Source organism: Zalophus californianus, chromosome 10 (genome assembly GCF_009762305.2).
Source record: "Zalophus californianus isolate mZalCal1 chromosome 10, mZalCal1.pri.v2, whole genome shotgun sequence".
NCBI lineage: Eukaryota > Metazoa > Chordata > Mammalia > Carnivora > Otariidae > Zalophus > Zalophus californianus.
The window spans coordinates 48428447-48450483 of record NC_045604.1 but is presented as its reverse complement, the minus strand read 5'-3'; the positions used below and the strand labels follow the sequence as shown (position 1 = coordinate 48450483).

Here is a 22037-nt window from a genome sequence, read left to right as displayed (position 1 = left end):
CTGTTATTCCACGTCCTCACTAACATTTTGTGTTGTCAGTGTTTTGGATTTTAGCCATTCTGATATGTGTGTAGTGATGCCTTGTTGTTGTTCTACCTGGTTTAAGGAGAGAACTGAGCATTTTAGCTCCCTCAGTCCAAAATCTGAGAAAGTGAGCTCTGAGTCGTATGTTGTTAGACAGTGATCCCTTGGGGACTTCTCTAAGGCTCTACAGAGATAATTTGTGTGGCAATTTTTAAATCGTTTTCTGTGAGTATATGAATTTGAAATAGGTTAACATGATGGTGATTCAGATTCTTTTGCTAGGAATTAGTTACCAGTGAATTTTCTCAAAGTCGGTAATGTCTGAAATTTTCTATGTACTAAACGTTTTTTTCATTCCTTAATAGAGCTTTTGAGTCTCTTGCTGGGATGGGATAAGAAATATGGGGTAAAGATGTACAGAATTCAACTGTGACAAAAGTAGTTAGCTTAGCCGTCTTCACAACCCTACCATCACTTAGATAATAGACGGCCGGAGAGCAAATCTATTGGGATCCCAGAAAGGGAGGAAGTCTGTATTTGCCTGGAACTGGGAAGCGTGATGTATGGAAGATATGGAAATTAGGAAAGTTAAAAATACAGTATGCTTTTGGAGAATAGAAAAGTCTGATTGGCAGGTGATGTGGAAAAAGTGTGGTTATGTGGGCCTTGCGATATATTTTCCACTGGACACACACCGTTCACCAGGCACCACACTAAGTACTTTTGTCTCTGTCCATGCTTTCAGCCTCCATCACAACTGTGGGCAGTTACACCTCTTATTTCTAGAGTAAGAAACTGAGCCTGAGGGAGAATAACTAACTTGACAGGGTCATCCCGCCGTAAGTGGCATTGGGATCTGAGTCTGAGCGGCTGGTGTTCTGCCACACACGTGTAGTTCTCTTCAGTTTGTTTGCCTTCCTGTGAGTGTGATGACAGGCAGCACCCGTCATCAAAAATCACTAGCTTGGTTTTGAAATGTAGTTCTTGACGTCTTGGTTGGTGGCCTGGGCGAGTAGCAGTGTAAGCAGAAAGAAGGCAGAGTAAAAACAAAAATGAAATTCGTGGACAGAGATGAGCTGTGGGCATTTCGTGTTTAAAGAAGAGGATGTCCCCTGCATAAGCACCGTCTGTACTGGGGGCACTGGGGGTAAGGTGGGCCAGCAGGAGGCGTTAGAAGGCAGGTACTCTGGGTAGTGTGCACTGTCCGTGCTAGTCCAGGCGCTTGGCAGGTAGGCCCAGGGTGTTCAGACCGGGTAGAAGTGGAGGGAGGGGAGGCCTGGCTGGTGACCAGGGGAGGTGGCAGCAGAGGACCGCACAAACTAACCTGGTCACTGTCACTTCATCTCCTGTCTCTTCCCACCACCGCAGCTGTCCCCTTACCTCCCTCTCCCACACCCTGCTGAGGGCCCCTTTCATTCCCCCTCCAAATGCCCATGTGAGCACTGTGTTCCCAGCTTTAAAACGTCCAGGGACCTCCGGTTGCTCACCGGACAAAACCCAGCCTCCACAGCGTCATGGTCCACCCCTGGCAGGCCGGTCCTCCCCTCTACACCCTGCTCTCAATTCCTGCCCCACTGGTCCCCGCACCCCCCCAGCCCACGTCACTCCCAGCCCTAGGGAACTGTCCTCCCCCCACCCACCAGCTGCAAGGGCCCTGCCGTGGGGGGTCGCGCCCTTGGTCACGGCCCACGCTGACCTGCGCTGGTGACACCCGGCCCTGTTGCAGGCTGCGGGTGGTGGGTGCACGTCTCAGTGCTTGTAGAAATTGACTCTGGCCCGGAGACACCCAGCAAATTGCTATTCTGACCCTGGGGGCCTCCGAGGCTATTTAGTCCTAGTGTAAGTGCAAATTAATGTCCTTGGTCAGACGCCGATGTCCTTCAGCAGAAGGGTAGGAGTGATTTATTGGCAGTTGGTGTATGAATTTTGCTGCTCTGCCAGTGACAAGATGGATCACTCTCTGCTGAGAGGAGGCTCCGCGCCCCTGCTGCTGAGGCGGCGCGTGCACCCTTCTTTATGAGCCGCTTGTGGTTCCCGCGCTTCCGGAGCCCGGATGGCCGTGTCCTCCTGTCAGAGACAGGAGACGCGTGTGGTGGGTGGAATTTATGGGAAGACAGTGATGCTTTTATTTGCACGTTTTGCCTTACATTAGAAAAGTGATTTTTTTTTTTTTTCCTCAGTGTAGCTGTCGGCCTTCTGGAAGTAGATGGGCCTTCACAGGCAAAGCCTGCAGTTATGGTGGGAAGGCAACAAGATGGCAGGGTAGGCCTCGGAGTGGGGAGACGTGAGGGAGTGATCCTAGCATGTGCGGGAAGGGACCTTGGGGATGGGCCGGCCGGGCCAGCTGTTCCTTTGACGGGTGAGACGTGCCACAGTTCACACAGCCCACGGGGAGCCAGGGAGTTAGATCTCCTGACTCTGCCGCAGCTCTTTGATTCTTATTCCTTCCCTCTTCTTTCCCTCCCTTCCCCTCCAGGCCACCCCCAATGTCCCTGGATTCCCCTAGGGTTTAACATTCCACCACGAGCCGCCTTTCGAGGTATTGGAAAGCTCTCGAACATTTCACTGGAAGGAGTGGACCGCACAGTGTACACATGTCCCTGTGGCTCCGCTGGAGCCCTGACAGAGAAAGCGTTCAGGACTGTCCCCCAGCTCTATGGACAGCCTGCAGCTGTGGTGAAGAGAGACGTGCTCGAATATAGTGTCCGCTTTTGCTGCAGTTCTATTTAAAAATGGAGGCTTTATTGGGGAGGCAGCCAGTGGAATCCTAGGTAGCCTGACTAATGCTTTGACACTAGGAATGAGCAAGCGATGTTTGAGGATGCTGACCGTGCTAAGAAGAAACTGGCCTCCAACCAGGGGGTGACGCACGGCTGTCTTCTCTCAGAAGTGTTCCGTCACTTTGCCTTGAAAATGTGTTCTGTGGGCATGGTTTGTTTCACTTTAGACGCCAAGGTCATTTACACTGAAGCTCACAGCCTTTGATAGCACCGTCTCCCACTCCCGCAATCCAGGTGTCCCCAGCGGAGCAGCTGCCTCTTCCCTCCAGCTTCTGTTCATTTCTGTTTTACACTTGCCTGTAAAGCCTAATAGGTCTTTTGATTTGGGGAAATGCAGGCGAACAGTAGAGGTCATAAGTGGATTTAGTATCTCTTTCTTCCCGATTAACCATTAAATGGTATCTGTCTTTATGACTGGTAGAAAGAAATATGCCAGCTTTTATTTTCTTTTGTTTATGTCATGCATGTGATGGAAAAATCATCAGAGTGGAGTTTGAGATGAAAGAGATCTTGGAAATTGCCCCCTAGTCTAGTATGTTATAGATGTAGAATCTAAGACCCAGAGAAGAGAACAGTTTTGCTCAAGGTTACCCAGACAGGTAATGACAGAACTATACACCTGGCTCTCACGCCAGTCCAGTATTTCTGTCGCTGCATCATCATAAATGTAAACAGACAAAAAAAAAAGATGGTTATTCAAACAGCTTTTTTCAAATGCACCTTTGCTTACTCATTAAACGAACACTGAGGCATATCAAGACCGTTTATTTCCAAGAAATTTAAACTTCTCTTATAAGCCTTGCCATAGCCATTCTGGTAACACAAACATTTTAATTGTATGTTTTCCTTCATTTCTTCAGTTCAGTCTAATAAAAACGTTAGCAAACGTTTATTAAGCACGAGCTGTAGGTAGAGATGCAGAGATAGTCCTTGCCCTCCAGAAAATGACCTTTGAGTTTTACTCAAACTCCATGGAAAGAGGGGTAGAAATAACATCTTGCATGTTTTATTCGTAGAGTGACTGCTGCAGCAGATAGAGAAATCTAGTTTCCCTTCTCCACTTCATCTCCACCCCCTTTACCAGTGATTCATCTGAATCCACACCTCTGCTCAGGTTTGACAGGGAAGGCGTCTGTAGGGCGGAGTCAGGCTTGCTAACGTTCTCTTGTGCTGTCTCGTGCGGTGCCGATGTAACTCACGTCTACATCTGTGCTTCCCATTCACTCTGCAGGTATAACCGAGACTATGTGGTAGAAGGGGAGCCCTATGCTGGTTATGATAGACACAATGCAGAGGTAGCAGCCTTTCACTTGGACAGGTATGTGTCACCACGGAGGGTTACATTTGCTTTGTTTCCTTTTTTAAAAACCTCTTGGAGAGGACTTGTGGACTCCTTCGAAAGGGAGCAACACTCATAACTTTGACTTGGTACCTACGTGAGATAGCTGATGGACGGATCCCACTAAATTTGCATGAGTCCTTAGCGAGAACCTTAGTGGTTCTCGGAATGCCAGAGTAAATATCTTCACTTCAAACTTTTTAAGATCATTTCATTCTGGTATGCCCTCTGCCACCATGAGTGAAGATATTCTTGGTAAATAAAATGGCAGGATGAAAACCAGAGTTGGAACTCAAGTCCCTAAATTGAATTGATCATTAATTGGGCCTGAGAGTACTGTTTTGTTTGTTTGTTTTGCTTTATTTTTGTTTTGAGTAAGTAAGTCACTTACCCCATATGCTAGAAGCATACAGCATGACATATATAATGAATTTTATTGTCCTTCATACAAAATACGCTTGGCTTCGGTAACCAGAATAATTCCAAAAGAAAAATGGATATAAATTCGAAATGTGTAAGCTAACTAGGAAGATTAATATTTTTTCACCGCGGGGCTGGGCTAGCCGGGAGCCTGGTAACAGGAACGTCTGGTAGCCCACTTCCCCGTCTGAGCAACATCTCCATCAGGGCATGTTGACAGACTTTAAAAGAAATATTCACAATATTTGTTAAATGAATATATAAAAACCAGAAGAAAATAAAGGTGAATTTTTGTCGTTTTCTGGATTAGGAAGGATTTTGTAGGCATAAAAGCAATAATTAAAAGATTGCAAAGGAAAAGCTATTCAGTAGACTCAGCTAAATACAATTAACTCCTGTGTCAGGAAACATCAAATGAAGTTTGAAAGCAAACTAGGAGAAAATACTTGAATCTAATGTAATCCAAGCATTAACAACCTTAATATATAAATGTTTATACAAATCTATATATATGCTAAAACTTTAATAGAAAATGATCTAAGGACACAATTGACTGAATAGAAATTATCAATTGCTGATAAATATGGAGGGCAGGGGGGTGGTTCATCCTCACCAGTAACAAGAACAAATCCAGTTGAAACAATGGGATACTATTTTCTTCTGCTGAAAATGGCCAGGATTAAAAAAAAAAAAAAAAAAAAAAGTAGTATTTTATTGGCAGGAATGCATTGAGATTGTGGCATTGTTAATCAGTTCAGTCTTTTGAAGAACTCTGGCATTATGTATTGGAAACCTGAATGCTCCTACCCTTTGGATGAGTAACTACCTTTTTACTCAAATATCTAAGATATTTCTAGGAAGGTATTTCTAGGAAGTACCCTGGAGAAGGAATGAAATCCAGAGTTACATATATCCAGGATCTTAGCTGTAGAGTTTTCAGTAGTGAAAAACTAGTAGCAGTCTAAATATCGAGTGATAATGGAAAAGGTTAAATAAATGTTTGTTCACAATACCATGAATTTTCACTGCCTCTTTTAGGACCTAGTGGTAGAGAATTAGGTAAATCCTGCTCCTCACTTAAAGGCATGCTAGAATCAGTCTTTCCAAGAGCTCATTTGTTTCCCTGTTGTCTTCATTCCCAAACCCTATTTCCCAACTGACGGACACCAGCAATGCATGAAGATCATTTTCCCCTATCTATACCAATATTTCATAAACCAATATTTCATCCAACACACAAATTTGTGTTAATCTATGTAAAATGGTACCTCATTGTTAGTTATTTGTTTTTCCCCAGTTATTATTGTTAGCAAAATTTAACATCTCCTTATCTTTAGGAATAGCATAACAGCTATTCGTTAACTTAGAGTGAAATAGTCTTTGTACAGAAATCACTCCCTTTGATGTTAATTAAATATACTAATGTTTTAGTTCATGACTTGTGCTCTGGGGGGTCTTGCATTTAAAAGTCCTTCCCTACCTCAAAGTCGAAAAGTTCTCTAGCCAGGGCCCCTACCTGTTTTGTTAACTGCTACCCCAGCTGAGCTCAAGTGACGTGGCCCCTCAGCACTCCACTGGCTGCTGGTCGTTGGCCTGGCGTGGTCAGTGGGGGAGAAAAAGGACTTCTCCACTCTCTTTGCCATCCACGGCTCCTGATCCTTTTCTGCTCTGGGTTGCTGTTTCTCCATTACATTAGGATTTAACCACCTTCTCTGGCCCCGGGAGGTTCTCTAGATTTTTCTGTTATTTTGACCCATCTGTTGATCTACTTGCTTTTGTGGCTTTTCAAAGATTGAGTGTAAGACAGTCAGGAGCCCTGAATAATGGATTATTTCTTTGTGCAGCTGTTTCGAAAGGTTTTATCATGACATGAGAAAAGGCTTATAATGATGAGTGAAAAGCAGGATACAAAACTGCGCATAATGTAATCTTAATTGTGTGTCTATACACAAGAGTGTGTATGTGTTTATATATATATGAGTAAAGGAAAAAAATGCTCATATGCCAAAATGTCAGTAGTTACTTCTGGGCTGTGGAATTATGGATGATCTTTATTTTCTTCATCATAACTTTTCTGTATGTTCCAAATCCTGCCCCTCCAACTTTTCTTCAGGGAGTGTGTATTTTTTAGCCAGGAAATTTCATTTTTTTAAAAAATGATTTTGCTCAACCATAAGGTTGTATTTTTAGACCATTAGAGAGAAGTATCTTCCAATATATCTGTATTTAGTTGTCCTATGGGCTTGCCCTTTTAGATTAATCTATATAGTTTTCTGTCAGTGTGCTTTTATCCAAAGCTTTGAACCTTTGTATGGGTTTAAGCCCATTTTTTTTTGATGCTTTGTTAAAATTTATTTAAAACTTTTACTATGAAAAATTTCTAACAAATTAGAATAGTTTAATGAATCCATATACCCATTCCCCAGATTTAGCAGTTGCTCACATTTTGCTAGATTTGCCTTATCCTTTTTGCTGAAGTGCATATTAAAATACATTACATACATCTTGATGTTAAACTCATAAATATATGTACCTTTAAAATATATTGACCTGCAGGGGTGCCGGGCTGGCTCAGTCAGTAGAGCATGGGACTCTTGATCTCAGGGTCGTGAGTTCAAGTCCCACATGGGGGGTAGAGATTACTTTAAAAAAATAAAATCTTTAAAATACGTGTAAGTATAAATATACATATATACCTACCAATCAGCAATATCTTTTCTAAGACTACTTTATAAAATACACCCCCCAAAGATTTTTCTCTTCTGTTCTTCAACCTCCCAAACCAGGATTCTGGGTTTCCGCCGAGCCCCCTTGGTGGTTGGCAGATATGTTAATCTACGGACAGAGATCAAGCCCGTTGCCACGGAGCAGCTCTTGAGCACCTTCCTAACCGTAGGTAAGATTATAGAGGACATTTAAATAGGGGAATAGTTAATAAGTTAAGTGGGACATCATTGAGCAAGCTGGTTTGTGACTTTTAAGAATTGAAGAACTCAAGGGACTACAAAAGTAAATTGGGCCATTTGGGTTTTCAGGCTCTTGGGGGAAATGGATCTAACAGTAGGTGGCCAGAAAGTGAAAATTTTCCCTAACGTGCTTGGTTGTGTCTGTGAAGTTCAGAAGTGAGGTCATTTACTGATAGTGTAAGTAGGTGATAAATAACTTTACTTGCTTCCGCCTGATCTTTTTTTTTTTTTAAGGTTTTATTTATTTAAGAGAGAGAGCGAGCATGAGCAGGGGGAAGGGGCAGAAGCAGGCTCCCCGCTGAGCAGGGAGACTTATGGCGGGACTCGATCCCAGGACCTTGGGAACATGACCTGAGCCGAAGGCAGCCGCTTAACTGACTGAGCCACCCAGGCACCTCTCCTGCTGCCTGATCTAAACTCTGATTTTGGCCTAAATCCGTTATTGTATGTATATCATTGACTTGGTGGTTTTTTCATATACGTGTACTTTCTTGGGAACTGTCCCCTTAGAATTGAGGGAACTGTAAGGCAGCTCTGAAGGAGGGTTAGAAATGCCCTTGGAGGGTTGGGTTTGGGCCTGGAAGGTCACCACTGTCCTTCTACCGTACAAGGGTCAGCCTGTATACAACCCACTGTGCATGGACTTGACCCTGGTCCCTCTGGCCTCGGTGCTCTGTTGTCTCGCTCTGAGTAAGGCATTCGAGCTAAAATTCTTATTCCTATTCTCCTCATGGGCACAGTGAGAATGGGAAGAAGTCAGAGAGGCCGGGGTCTCTTGTCTCAGCCTCATTGTGGTGACATTCTCAGTGACACAGAGCTCTGCTTTACAATATGACTGTTGAAACAGACATTGCCAGATGGATTTCACCTTGCTTTGCCAGAATGAATGGATTTATATTTGAAATGAGGTGAAATTGAATATTTAAAGGACTTGTGACAGAGTCATCTTTCAGACTTTAAACCTCCAAGGCTAAGGCTAAGGCTGCTCTTACAAATAATCCAAAGCGGACGGTGTCACTGATTTGTTTCATATGTTTTCTAATCACTTTTGCTTGTCCAATTTTATGCTCAGGCAGACATGAATTCCTGATGGATGAGAGGAGGTCAGGAAGAATAGGCCAGAGTCCCAGCTCTCTGGAGACTCACAGAAGGTTAACTCTCGTACATGGTGCCAGGTGTGGGGGACGGAGAGGGCAGGCAAAGGTTTGTAGAGGAGGCTTTTAGCAACTAGACTGATTATTGAAGAATCAATAAGAGCTACCCAGGCAGCAAAGAGGAAAGGGCATGAGGCACAATAACAGGAAGTCATAATGAGAACGAGGGCCTAAAGACCTGAAAGTACACAGGATTGGTACCTTTGGGGAATGAGCTCCTGGATACAGCCTGCAGCGCAGGACAGTGTCTTAGTGGGGGCTGCCGTCACAAGACAATCATGGACGATGTGGCTTGAACAGTAGAGATTTATTCCTCACAATTCTGGAGGTGGGAAGTCCGAATCAGGGTGCCAGCACGCTGGGGTTCTGGTGAGGACCCTCGTCCTGGTGTATAGTCAGCCACTGTCGTGCTGTGTCCTCACACGGCAGAGAGAGAATGAGAGAGGAGTCGTCACTCCTGTCTCTTCTTAGAAGGGCACTAATCCCAGTGTGAGGGCTCCTCCCAAAAGTCCCACCTCCAGATACCACCACACTGGGATTAGGGGTTCAACATCTGAATTTGGGGGTACACAAACATTCGGGCAGATAGAGGGATTGCACAGGAGATAGGCTTTAAATAATGAGCTGACCTTAGCACAATTTTTAAAAATATGTTCTTAGACAACTTGGTATTTTTAGATAACTTGATATAATAACAACTAACTTCTGAGTAACCCTTGCAGCTTGACAAAGCACTTTCACACAGTTACCTTGTTTTGATCCTCTTGACAAAACAGTGCAGTAAGTAAGGGAGATTTACCCACAGTTTATACTGAGAAAGAGGCTCAGAAGAGTTCGAGGACTTTCCTGAGTCACATAGCTACTACCTCTTAGCCAGGATTCAGACCTGGATTTTCAGACTCTCACATATTTCATCTGCTTATATTCTTTCAACACAATTTTATTTCACTTCTGTGTGGTAGGCTCTGAACTAGGTGCTGAATATCCAGAAATGAATGACACCTCCCTGCCTTCAAGGAGCTTTGTCTGATGGGGAAACCAGACATGTACAGAGGGTCTATGGCAGTGTGGATGGAAAGGGGAGATGCGCTGGTCAAGGTGTTGGTTCCTTGGTGAAGGTGGCGTTTCATACAGGTCTTAAAGGGAAAATAGCAATCCCCCAGGGAGGTACAGTGGGAAAGAACGTCCTAGGTGTTGAGACTCTTAACCTTTTTTGTACTGCAGACTCTTGGCATGCTAGAGAAGCTTGGGGATCTTTCCTCACAATAGTGTTTTTCAATGCATACATTCGAATACATAGACTTACAAATGAAACCAATAATACTGAAATCTGGTTTTGTTATCAAAAATATACTAGCATGTGCTTCATTATTATTTAACACGTTAAATAATAGATCTCGCAGTGATCCAGTAACTCATAATTTCAGACTGAGTATAAATGATACTTTGCAGTGTCTGCAACAATGGTTGATATGCTATGAAAAGTCTGTGGTTTCTTCTGGTGAAAAAGTCACAGGTAATGCTTATACCACCATGGTTTGCTTCCTACTATCATAGTTGAAGGAATGCTGAAGTTTAAGATGGAACTTAATGAAAGTAAAGGGGCGCCTGGGTGGCTCAGTCAGCTAAGCATCCAGCTCTTGGTTTCAGCTCAGGTTGTGATCTCAGGGTCGTGGGATTGAGCCCCATGTCAGGCTCCACACTCAGCAAAGTCTCTCTCTCTCCCTCTCGCTCTGCCCCTCTCCCTCAACTCGTACATGCTTTCTCTCAAAAATGAATAAATCTTTAAAAAAAAAGTTAATGAAAATAAGAATGTAATTTTGTTCCCGTCCAGTGCACAGGCTCCAAGTTAACCCCGCTTCAGGCGGAGGACAGCACATAGACAAGGGTGATGAGAAGTGAGAAGCCCGTGGCAAGCTCGGGGGACTGTGTAGTTGAGCCGAAGTGAAGGGAGATGTGGGGCTGGTGAGGGAGGAAGGCGGGTGGTCAGGACGGTGTCACTGACGGGCCTCATGCAGCAGGCTTAGAACGGGACACCTTTTCCTTAGACACTCAGAGGCCATGAAAAGAGCTGGAGCTTGGGAAAATCAGATTGGAGTGTTGGAAAACCGGCCGCGGCAGCATCGTGGAGGCTGCCCTGGGAAGGGGGTGAGGTGAGGGCTGGAAGGACGTGGCGGCTGCTGTACCCCCTGTGGGTGCAGGGCGAGTCACGGCTCGAGCAAGGACAGCGGGGAGGAAGCGTTAAGAGACACTCAGCAATTAGAATGGAACGAATTTGGTGAACATTTGGGCTGAGTGGGACAACTGAGAGAGAAGGAAAAAATTAAGAATGACTCCCCAGTTCCTGGATTGGATGACTCAGTGTATAACAAAGCTGTTAGCTGTCTTAGGAATGTATGAAGAGGAGGAAGATTGTGAATCAAATTTTGGACATTTTGTTTCCTTGTGTGAAATAACAAGGAATACATGTATTGGTCTCTGCCTCCGGGTGCCTGACACAGAGCAGAGCTCGTAAAACCCTGGTAAATTCCTAAGCCATAAGAGCACAAGGAATAGCTTTTGTTCTAATGAGGTGACTCCAAGTGGGCTAGTCACCAGAAAAACAAGCCATAATTGGAAGCTTGGAATTTTCAGCTCCCTGCCTCCCATTCTCCAGAGAGGGGAGAGGGGTTGAGAAGAGAGTTAGCAATAGATCATGCCTACGTGAGAAAGCCTCCATAAGAATCCCAATAGTATGGGGTTTGGGAGTTTCCAGGTTGGTGAACCAGGACGCTTCCATGTGTCACTGACCAGGCCCCGAACTCCATGAGAACAGAAGCTCCTGGGTCTGGGACCTTGCCCTGTGTGTCTGTCGGGCTTTTGACATGTATCCTTTGTAATAAACCAGTAATCTAGTGAGTAAACTGGTTTCCTGAGTCCTGTGAGCCTCCCCAGCAACTTTTTTTATCGAGGTATGATTGACATACAACATTTATATTAGTCTCGGGTATGCGTTGTAATGACTTGAAATTTTATATATTGTGAAATGATCACCACAGCATCTGGTTAACACCCATCACTGTACATAGTTACGGAATTTTTTTCTTGTGATGAGAACTCTTAAGATCTATTCACTTAGCAACTTTCATTATAGTATTATTAACTATAGGCGCCATGCTATACTTTCCATCTCCGGACTTACTTATCTTATAACTGGAAGTTTGTGCCTTTTGACCCCTTCATCCATTTCACCCACCTCTGGCAGCTACCAGTCTGTTCTCTGTATCTAAGAACTTGGTTTTGGATTGTTTTTGTTTTTGTTTTTAGATTCTGCGTGTAAGTGAGAACATACGGTATTTGTCTTTCTCTGTCTGACTTGTTTCATTTAGCATAATGCCCTCAAAGTCCATCCATGTTGTTGCAGATGGCAAGATTTCATTCTTTTTTTATAGCTGAATAATATTCCATTGTGTATATATGGCACATCTTCTTCATTCACTCATCAGTGGACACTTAAGTTGTTTCCATATCTTGGTTATTATAAATAATGCGGTGAACATGGAGGTGCAGATATCTTTTCAAGTTAGTATTTTCTTTTCTTTTTTTCAGATACTGAGAAGTAGAACTGCTGGATCATATGGTAGTTCCATTTTTCAGTTGTTTGAGAAACCTCCATAGTGTTTACCATAGTGGCTACGCCAATTCACAGATCTTCTGCTCATTTTTTAATCAGATTGTTTTTTGCTATTGAGTTGTAGAACTTTTTTATATATTTTGGATACTAGCCCCTTTTCATTTTGTCGATGGTTTCTTTGGCTGTGCAGAAGCTTTTTGGTTTGATGTAGTCCTGCTTGTTCATTTTCACTTTTGTTGCTTTTGCTCTTGGTGTCATAGCCAAAAAATCTTCACCTCATCACCCAGACCGATGTCAGGGAACTTACTGCCTGTGTATTATTCTAGGAGTTTTATGGTTTCAGGTCTTACGTTCCAGTCTTCAGTCCACTTTGAGTTAATGTTTGTCTGTGGTGTAAGATAGTGGTCCAGTTTCATTCTTCTGCATATGGCTGTCCAGTGTTCCCAATAGCATTTACTGAAGAGACTGTCCTTTCCCCATTGTATATTCTTCTGCCCTAGCAAGTTAACCAAACCCCAAGATGGGGCTCATGGAAACCTCAGATTTGTAAGCCAGCCAGGTCAGAAGCGCAGGTGACAACCCAGACTTGCAGCTGGCCTCTGAATTGGAGCGCAGTCTCGTGGGCCCGAGGCTTCAACCTGTGGGATCGGTTCCTGTCTCTGGGTAGACAGTGTCAGAATTGAGTGGAATTGTGGGATACCCAGCTGGTGTCCAAGAATGCAGTTCTCCACAATGGAATTGGGTACAGAATCTTACCTTGACAGGAGCATCCAGGAGTAAATGTTGACTGGTCATTTAGGTGCTTTAGACTTAGTCTACAGCTTAGGAGAGAAGTGTGGGCTGGAGGTTTAGAGTTGGTTATTAGAGGTGGTAGTTCATCCAAGGAGAGCACAGAGACCAGGTTGTTGATCAGAAAACCAGTTATAAAAGTTACAAAATCCAGGAAATAATAAAAGATTTCGGAGCCTAGGTAAACGGGGATATTGAAGTCTGGAAAGAGATTGGAGCGAGATTATTAATAATAAATAGCCGGCATTGATTGGTCTCTGACACTATGTCAGGCTTTGTGCTGAGCATTACTGTGGATTTATTTATCTCATTTACTCCTCACAGTCCAGTGGTAGGGGACTGGTATCCATTTTGCAGAGAAAGCTTAGAGAGGTAAAATCACATCCCCAAAGTCTCACGTCTAATGACTGTTGATGGTCCATATTTTAATCCCAGAAACATGACCCTACTTCCCACTCAACCAATACACCATACTCCATTCACTTATGAAGGGTCTTACCAAACTCAGGAGTTTGGATTTTATCGTGTAGGCAGCAGGTTTCCTACACCAAGCAGTGTTTTGCTTTGTTTTTTAATTGTTTTTTCAATCAGTAATACATTCATATAACTCAAAATTTTTAAAAAAATATTAGAAAGATTGCAATGAGGGACGCCTGGGTCGCTCAGTTGTTAAGCGTCTGCCTTCGGCTCAGGTCATGGTCCCAGGGTCCTGGGATCAAGCCCCACATCGGGCTCCCTGCTTGGCGGGGAGCCTGCTTCTCCCTCTCCCACTCCCTCTGCTGTGTTCCCTCTCTCTCTTGCTGTGTCTCTCTCTGTCAAATAAATAAATAAAATCTTAAAAAAAAAAAGATTGCAATGAGAAGTTTTCCTTTCATCCCTCTGTTCCTTCTCCTTCCTCCCGGTGGTCATCTCTATTGGTAATTTCTTTATGTCCTTTCTGTACAAAATAGGAATATATATTTTTATTTAACTGCCATTATATAAAACATCACACTGTACATACTTCTGCATCTTATTCTTTTACCTGATAAATCTTTTACCTAACAGATCTTGGAAATCTATTATCACATAAAGAGCTTCTTCATTCTTTTGTTGTGTCACTAGCTGCAAAGTGCTGCGTCTTATGGATCTACCCTAATTCATTTAACCAGACCTTTAGTCCACATACACGTTCCAATCCTTTTTTTACTACCAGTGTTGCCCAGAATTAACACGAACAGATGTTACTTCACACATGATCAAATATATCCAGAAGTGAAAGCACAGAGTCAAAGGGCACAGGTCAAAGGTTATGTTCCTGGTAGTGACGCGAGAGAAGGTCTCTTTTCCACTAGTGGCACCAGCGCCATGTTTCCCAGCTTTGGCTTTTGTCTGTTTCACGTGTAGCAGCTTTATATTTAAGAGGCATTTGTATTTTCTTTTACCTGTCTTTGTGTATCCTTTGTTCATTTTCAGCTCTGCCCTGATCTTCTCAGTGTATAGGAGTTCATACACAGGGAAAATAGTCCTTTGTGATAGAAATATTTTTTCCCAATTCTTTTATTTCTTTTGATTTTGCTTATGGTAATTTTTTTTGCCTTTATAGACATTTTTGTTTGTTTTTAATATAATCAGTCCATTTAGAGATTTTCTGATTGTGAATCATAGCCTTGCTTACTCGAAGATTATGGAAGAATTCCGCCTTTTTTTATTTTAAGTACTTTTATAGTTTTATTTTTCATGTTTAAGTTTTTGACATAGTTTTAGAATTTATCCTAGTATGTGGAATGAAGTATGGCTCCAGCTGGTTGGGGTTTTTTTTTTTCCACTGAAATAAATTTTCGTTTCTATGTATTTTCATTTCTGGATTTTCTGTTCTCCTGTCTGTTCATGAATTGATCTGTTTTGATACCTGGTAAGATTAGTCCCCTCTCTGCTATTTAAGAGTTTGCTAGCAGTTCTTTCTTTTTCCTTATAACCTTAAAAATCATCCTTTCCAGGGGTGCCTGGGTGGCTCAGTCAGTTAAGTGTCTGCCTTCAGCTCAGGTCCTGGGATCGAGCTCCATATCGGGCTCCCTGCTCAGTGGAGAGTCGCTTCTTCCTCTCCCCACCCCTTGGCTCATGCTCTCTCTCTCTCTCTCTCGCTTGCTCTCTCTCTCTCAAGTAAATAAAATCTTAAAAAAAAATCCGGGGCGCCTGGGTGGCTGTCGGTTAAGCATCTGCCCTCGGCTCAGGTCATGATCTTAGGGTCCTGGGATCGAGCCCTGCATCAGGATCTCTGCTCAGCAGGGAGTCTGCTTCTCTGTCTCACTCTCCCTCTGTGCTCTCTCTCTCTTTCTCAAATAAAGAAAATCTTTTTTTTAAAAATCCATTTTACCCTTTAAAAGATCTGTTGGTATTTCTGATGAGATCAAGTTAAATTTATAAGTTTATATTTTTATAGTTATAAACATTATATATGTGGTATATTGTTCCATCAGTTCAAATATTCTTTACTTAGAAACGTTTTTAAGGTAGAAGAATGATAGCATCAGCTTCGTGGGTGGGTGTGGAGTGTGCGCTGTACCAGGGGTTGGAAACACTAAGGCTTGAGGGCTGCTCGTCTCTTCAGGGACACACGTGCGTGAGAACCGAACAGTCATTAAAGGAGTATGTGAGGGGTTTACAGGCAGGAAATCGGCTCATTTCATTTGATGGCTGTATTTAATAGGGATGGAGCGTCAAGAAGGCATTACTTACCTTTTTAGATCGTTTCGTTTTTTACACTTTTTATTTTGAGATAATTTGGAATTTATATAAAAGTTGCAGAGGTGGTCCAGAGTCCCCCAGATTCCTTAATTAGTAACACTCTCAGACCATTTGAGAATAACGTGTGACACGAGTGCTCCTTACACCAGCGTGTGAAGACTTCGGTACTCCCTAACCACCAGGACCCTCTCCTGCACGACCGCATCCAGTCATCGACAGTGAGGGATGCGCGCTGATGCAGCGCCAGCATCTGACCCATGGACCCCGTCCACGTTTTGCCACTTGTTCCTGTAATGCCCTGTAGAAGTCCAGAACTCAGTCTAGGATCACACGTTGTGTTCGTTGTCATGTCATTTTAGCCTCTGTCCTTCTGGAACAATTCCTCACTCTCATTTTTTTTGTGACCTTGACATTCGGTAGGAGTGTAGGTCAGTTACTTTAAAGAGCATCTCTTTATTTGAGTGTTTCCGATATTTCCTCATGATTTAAAAATGCTGGCAGGAATACTAGAGAAGTGCTCTTGTGCTTTTCTTGGTACGTCCTGTCAGGAGACACACGATGGAGATTTGTTGCTGTGTCCCGTTACTGGTGATACTAGCTTGTATCCCTCGATTAAGGTGGTAGGTCTCTGTAAGGTTTCTCCAGTGTCCAGTTAATAAGTATTTTATTAATGGAGTACTTTGGAGTATATCACTGTGAACTCTCAGACTCTTAATTTACTCAGTTATGATTTGCTATTATTTATTTTGATGCTCAAACTGTCCCAGAGTTGACCAGCGGAAACTCCTACACACTGTCTCGTGAGTCCTTTGGAATGTCCCCATCATTCTCTCAGTGCTTCCTTACCCTGGCATAGCAGTCAGATGCAGGCCTATCTTGTACTTTCTTTGCCCCAGCCCTAGAGTCACCTGTTTGTCCAAGGAGCCCTGGGTCCCTTTAATACAGTAGTAAAACGATATTTAGAAACTGATGTGTGAGTGCTAGGTGTTTACTGCCATTGCTGCCTGGTCTCCATTGTTTCTAGGCTCTCTTGAGGGACAGAGGGAGGAAAGCTGTACACACACACACACACACACACACACACACACACACACACACACACACACACACACACACACACACAAGCATCTGTATCTTTTTCTAGATCTCTCTTCTGACCAGTCGCTCCAGTCCAGTTCTAATTCAACACCACAAGATTTATTCTGGCTTTCTCCCTTTCTATGAGTTAACCTCCCTTCTCCATCTGTGAAAAACTTTGTTCCCATTATCCTCAGTGTATTTATTTATCTGCTTGACACCGCACCCCCCAGTACCCACACTCCTGGCCCAGAGCCTGTCCCTGGACGGGCCCACTCTCCCTCCCGCAGGCACTCTGGCCAAAGTGTCGGCTCTGACAGAAGAGGAGAGGGCATGACTTTCCTTTACTTAGACTTGACTCCTGGGAGAGGGACTGGGTAGCAGGGCCCCGAGGGCAAGGAGACTTTGATATACATCCTTTCCTGCCCTTTGACTTTTTTTTCCCACTGTGTGCTTTTTTTTTTATGACCTGTATAGAAAATAAATGTTTAAATATCATTCAGGATCATTGTTTTCACAGGATCTGTTCACTTAGCTGCTCCCTTCTACATCATTAGGGAGAATTCAGAGTCTTCCTTTTTTCCTTAAGTGTATTTGGCTCCTTTCTCTCCTGTAGGAAATAACACTTGTTTCTATGGGAAGTGTTATTACTGCCGAGAAACAGAGCCGGCTTGTGCTGATGGAGACACGATGGAGGGATCTGTCACACTTTGGCTTCCAGATGTGTGGCCTCTGCAGAAACACCGACACCCATGGGGCAGGACTTACCGCGAGGGCAAACTGGCCAGGTGAGTCTCCCGTGAGCCCCCACTTCGTTCTGTCCACGGAGGTGGGGCTGAGGGCAGACCTGCCAGGCAGGGACGCCTCTTCTCTGTGTTTTCAACAGGGCCAGCTACAGGGGCACCTGGGTGGCTCCGTTGGTTATGCATCCGACTCTGGGTTTCGGCTCAGGTCGTGATCTCAGGGTCATGAGATGGAGCCCCGTGTAGGGCTGTGCACTGGGCGCAGAGCCTGCTGGGGATTCTGTCTTTCCTTCTGCCCCCGCCCTGCCCTTGCGTTCTCTCTCTCTCTCAGAACAAAACAGTGCCAGGTACAGGGCTGGCACCCAGTAACCCTGGTGGTGCTCTTTGCCTCCAGGTGGGAGTACGACGAGAGCTACTGTGATGCTGTGAAGAAAACATCCCCCTATGACTCAGGTCCCCGCCTCTTGGACATCATTGACACCGCCATCTTTGATTACCTGATCGGCAATGCTGACCGCCATCACTACGAGAGTTTTCAAGATGATGAAGGCGCCAGTATGCTCATCCTTCTTGATAATGCCAAAAGGTAGGACCACAGGACCATCCTCGTCAGTTAGGGCCTGGTCAGGGTCTTTGCTTTTGGCACCCATCCTTCCATCCTGCTCAGGGCTCGTACTCCTTCTGCCCTCAGGGTTCTGAGGACTTTAAAAAATGGAGAAGTGGGTTTTTTTCCAAGGAGGCCAAGACTCTATGATTCTCAACACAGACAACTGGACGCCAAGGTCTTTGATGTATTGCTACCTATATCGTTCTTCCTTGACTGTGATGTCTAGAATCTTGAGAGATACATATTTAATAGAACATGAAATTTAGGGGTGCTTGGGTGGCTCAATCATTAAGCATCTGCCTTCGACTCAGGTCATGATCCCGGGGTCCTGGGATCAAGCCCTGGATCGGGCTCCCTGTTCAGTGGGGAGCCTGCTTCTCCCTCTCCTGCTCCCCCTCCTTGTGTTCCTTCTCTCGCTGTGTCTCTGTCAAATAAATAAATAAAATCTAAAAAAAAGAAAAAACATGAAATATAATTCCTGTTAAATTGATGCTGTCCAAAGGCTCATGTAGTTTAAAAAATTAATTTGTTTGATAGGATGTTTTGCTGTATTTATGGCAGTCTAGACCCAGACTTTTTGCGATCATGAGAAGAGTAGTGCCTTTTGATATATAAAAACAAGTTACTTTTGTCTTGATTAAGACAGTCTTATTTATTTTGAATAAATGGATGGTCCTTAATTTTTTTAGGGGTGCGCTCTTTGAAGAGCATATAATGTTTTCAGTTTGCCCTGTGCCTTCTCTGTCGTGCCTGATTCAGTACCGTACTTTTAGTGACATTTAGTGTTTGCTAAATAGAATACTTCCTTGGAGCCCAGAATTGTCCAGGCTCTAGGTCACTATCACTAACATTGGTTGCTGAGAATAACCTGAGACGGTTAATAACCCTGAATAACCTCAGCGAATAATGGCCGAGTGGCACTTGTGGGTGGCGCCCCCGTATTATCCCGAGCAAGGGCCTGACGCCTGCAGAAAGTGGGTGCCGGCACACACAGCAGAGCTGGTAGGGGCCAGTGCTACGTGTGTTCCTGAAAACCTGCACTGTGACTTACACACATGATCTTTTTGTGTGTGTTTAATGAGTGTATGCACTGTGGAAATACACATGGAAATAGTCTTTGCTGTTTACTATTGGAGGGCTGCACTGTGCTCAGGGCTCCCAGACCTTCCAGCTATCACGGTGAGCTTCCAGGAGAAGAATAAAAGTTGAGAGTTTTCCCAGAACCGGTTCTCCTCGTGTAACTCTGAATTACTGCTAAGGTCATTATTACAGATGTTTTGAATTACTGTTTTCTCAGCTTCCGTGAGCCGTTTGTCCAGTTTGAATCTGGCCATATACTTACTTGTAGGGGTAGGATAATCCTGCTCTTTTCTCATGGGTGATTTCAAGGTAGAAAACTTGTTACAAGTGACGACTATCTGTGTGTTAGTGGGAACCATGTGGATAGCCTTTATTTCTCTCTCCCCCTCCCCGCCCCCATAAAACCTCCAGGTCTTGGGGTCCTCCCTTTGGTCCATGGGCTCCGCACTGTGTTGTGTGGTTATGCTTCAGCACCTCGCCGTAGCTGGCAGAAGACAGGAGGCTTGTAAATGAGGGCATTTGTTTTTGATACCACGTGCAGACTGTTAGGAATCCTGTGTCTGATTGGTCGCGCCCCGTTTATTTTTAATTTAAGTGATTTGAGCCGTGGGAGCATGAAATTATCTAGGATCACATTTGGGTCGTCTTAGAGAATTTGCTCTCGCTTTGATGCTAAGAAGGCAACTGGTGCCACTGAGTAATTCACTAAGTTTTAATTTAATTTTCAGCTTTGGGAACCCGTCGCTGGATGAGAGAAGCATTCTTGCCCCCCTCTATCAGTGTTGCATGTAAGTTCCGCACAGCAAATACATGGGCCTGTGTCATCTTCCTTTCCAGGCTCACGTAACAGTACATCCGTTTCCTGGGCCTTAAAACTTCCTAAGACCTGAGCAAGTGCTTTTCATGCTTTTCCATCCCAGAACCCATGGAGCTCAAAATTCATTTCAAATTTTATATGAATAGGAATCTTCAGCCTATTAAATAATATGTATTCATGTTTGTTTTAATATCAGAATATGATCCTTTGCCAGAACTCTAGTACAGTCTGTGTCCCTGGCTGCTCTACCGTGTTTACCTTGGGGTTTGAAGTGCTCTCACTCCCCACCACAGATCATCTGTGGTTTGCAGATCTCAATTTGAAATTGTATAAACCAGATGTAACTTTTTCGGAGGCATTTAGTCATGTGTTTTTTTAAAGACTGTATTAGAAAACAAAGAAATTAAAAGGTAAATCAAAATGAGATGAAGACCGGGCTCTAAGGAGCTCCTTTTCAGAGGATTATTGCTGGTTTAAAATTTAAAGGGGAGCATTAAGAATCAGCTGGGTTGTACATCGCTCAGCCACAAGGAAACAGGAATCCAGGAGCACACCACATCCTCCCGGGTAACTGCCCGAGACATTCACATCACATCCGACTGCCCCTCCTGGCAGCCGGGCTCTTTCTCTTGTCTCTCTTTTTAATAGCAGCAGTACGGTATTCTGCATTGAGTACTGACCCAAGCACCCCTTGTTTTCATTAATAGGAGGCGATAGTACGGCTAGTCAAAAACCACGTCTTTGAAAGAAGATGTTTTTGTGTAATAGTCAGTGTTGTCCGTCTGATCCAGTCAGAAGCTAGAAAAAACACAGTAGGTTAAATGGGAAAGTTGAGTATAAAGAAGCTCTGATACAAGCGTAACTATAAAAGGAAACTTCTTAGGGCTGAGGGAGAGTACCCTAGGAAGGACAAACTTGGAAGGGAACCCTGTCCCCAAGGCTAGGGTGTGGACCTCCATGAAGGACAGTCCGGTCCACAGGAGAGTGGAGAAGTTGGCCAGTTTGCAGGCCCTGGGCGAGCAGGAAGCAGCCCTCTGGGGTGCAAGTTGAGGCAATGACTTGCACCTGGGGTCAGGGCATCATGGAGGGAGGGACGAAACCACCTGGGCTGCAGGCAGGGCACATGTGCGGGCCTGCAAAGGGAGTTGGGGCGCCAGCATGGGCAAGTGGCCCTCGGGGCCCGGGTTTCCATGTCAAGAGGGCCTGCTAATCCTGGCACTGTGGCCGGGGCGGAGCGACGTCTGGTGACACCTCCCCCTGACTCCCGACCCGCTTGTGCAGCAACCGGAAGTGTCTGCAGTATCCCTCCAGTGACATCGACGGAGAAAGCTTGACAGGAGAGATGCTTCAAGGAATTCTCCGCGTTATAGCAGAGCATACATATATGGAGAGCAAATGTGGGGCTGAGAGGCGGACAAGGGATGCCTTAGTCACACAAGGGAAGCTCTGATGCTCTGGGCATTTATGGACTTGACAATAGCAAAATCACACCCCTTCCATGCTTTGTCCAAAGGTCGCTCTTCCTTTTTCAATAGACGCAGGACGGGCTGCCTCTTGCAGAGTCAGACTTCTATGTCTACCTCGTAATTCCCACATTACCCACAGGAAGTGGGTAGAATTATAATATTGATATTATAACTGAATTATAATATTAATGGTAGGAATTTTTAACATTCAGAAACACAAAAAGAAGAAAATTAAAACTATCCATTAAGATGTAAGGGTAACTCCTGTTAACATTGCAGTGACTTCATTCCAGTCATGTGTGTCTGTCTGTATATGTATGTATGTGTGTTTGTACATACATACACATTTTCTTTCCCCACAGATTTGGAGTAAAACTTTCTCCCTTTAACTTTTTTCTCCCACCCAATATTATATCACAGGCATTTTTCAAGCCA

At 44.1% G+C, this 22037-nt stretch overlaps 1 protein-coding gene across 5 annotated transcripts in view; it reads left to right on the top strand.

The window, feature by feature from the left end:
• Positions 1-22037, top strand: part of FAM20B (FAM20B glycosaminoglycan xylosylkinase) — a 42391-nt gene that overhangs the window by 16196 nt on the left and 4158 nt on the right. For all 5 annotated transcript variants that reach the window (XM_027610737.2, XM_027610735.2, XM_027610736.2 and 2 more), the window contains 5 exons: positions 4036-4122; positions 7350-7459; positions 17506-17677; positions 18027-18218; positions 20048-20107. In XM_027610737.2, coding sequence (XP_027466538.1) covers positions 4036-4122; positions 7350-7459; positions 17506-17677; positions 18027-18218; positions 20048-20107 — 621 coding nt within the window. The remainder of the gene's footprint in view (positions 1-4035; positions 4123-7349; positions 7460-17505; positions 17678-18026; positions 18219-20047; positions 20108-22037) is intronic.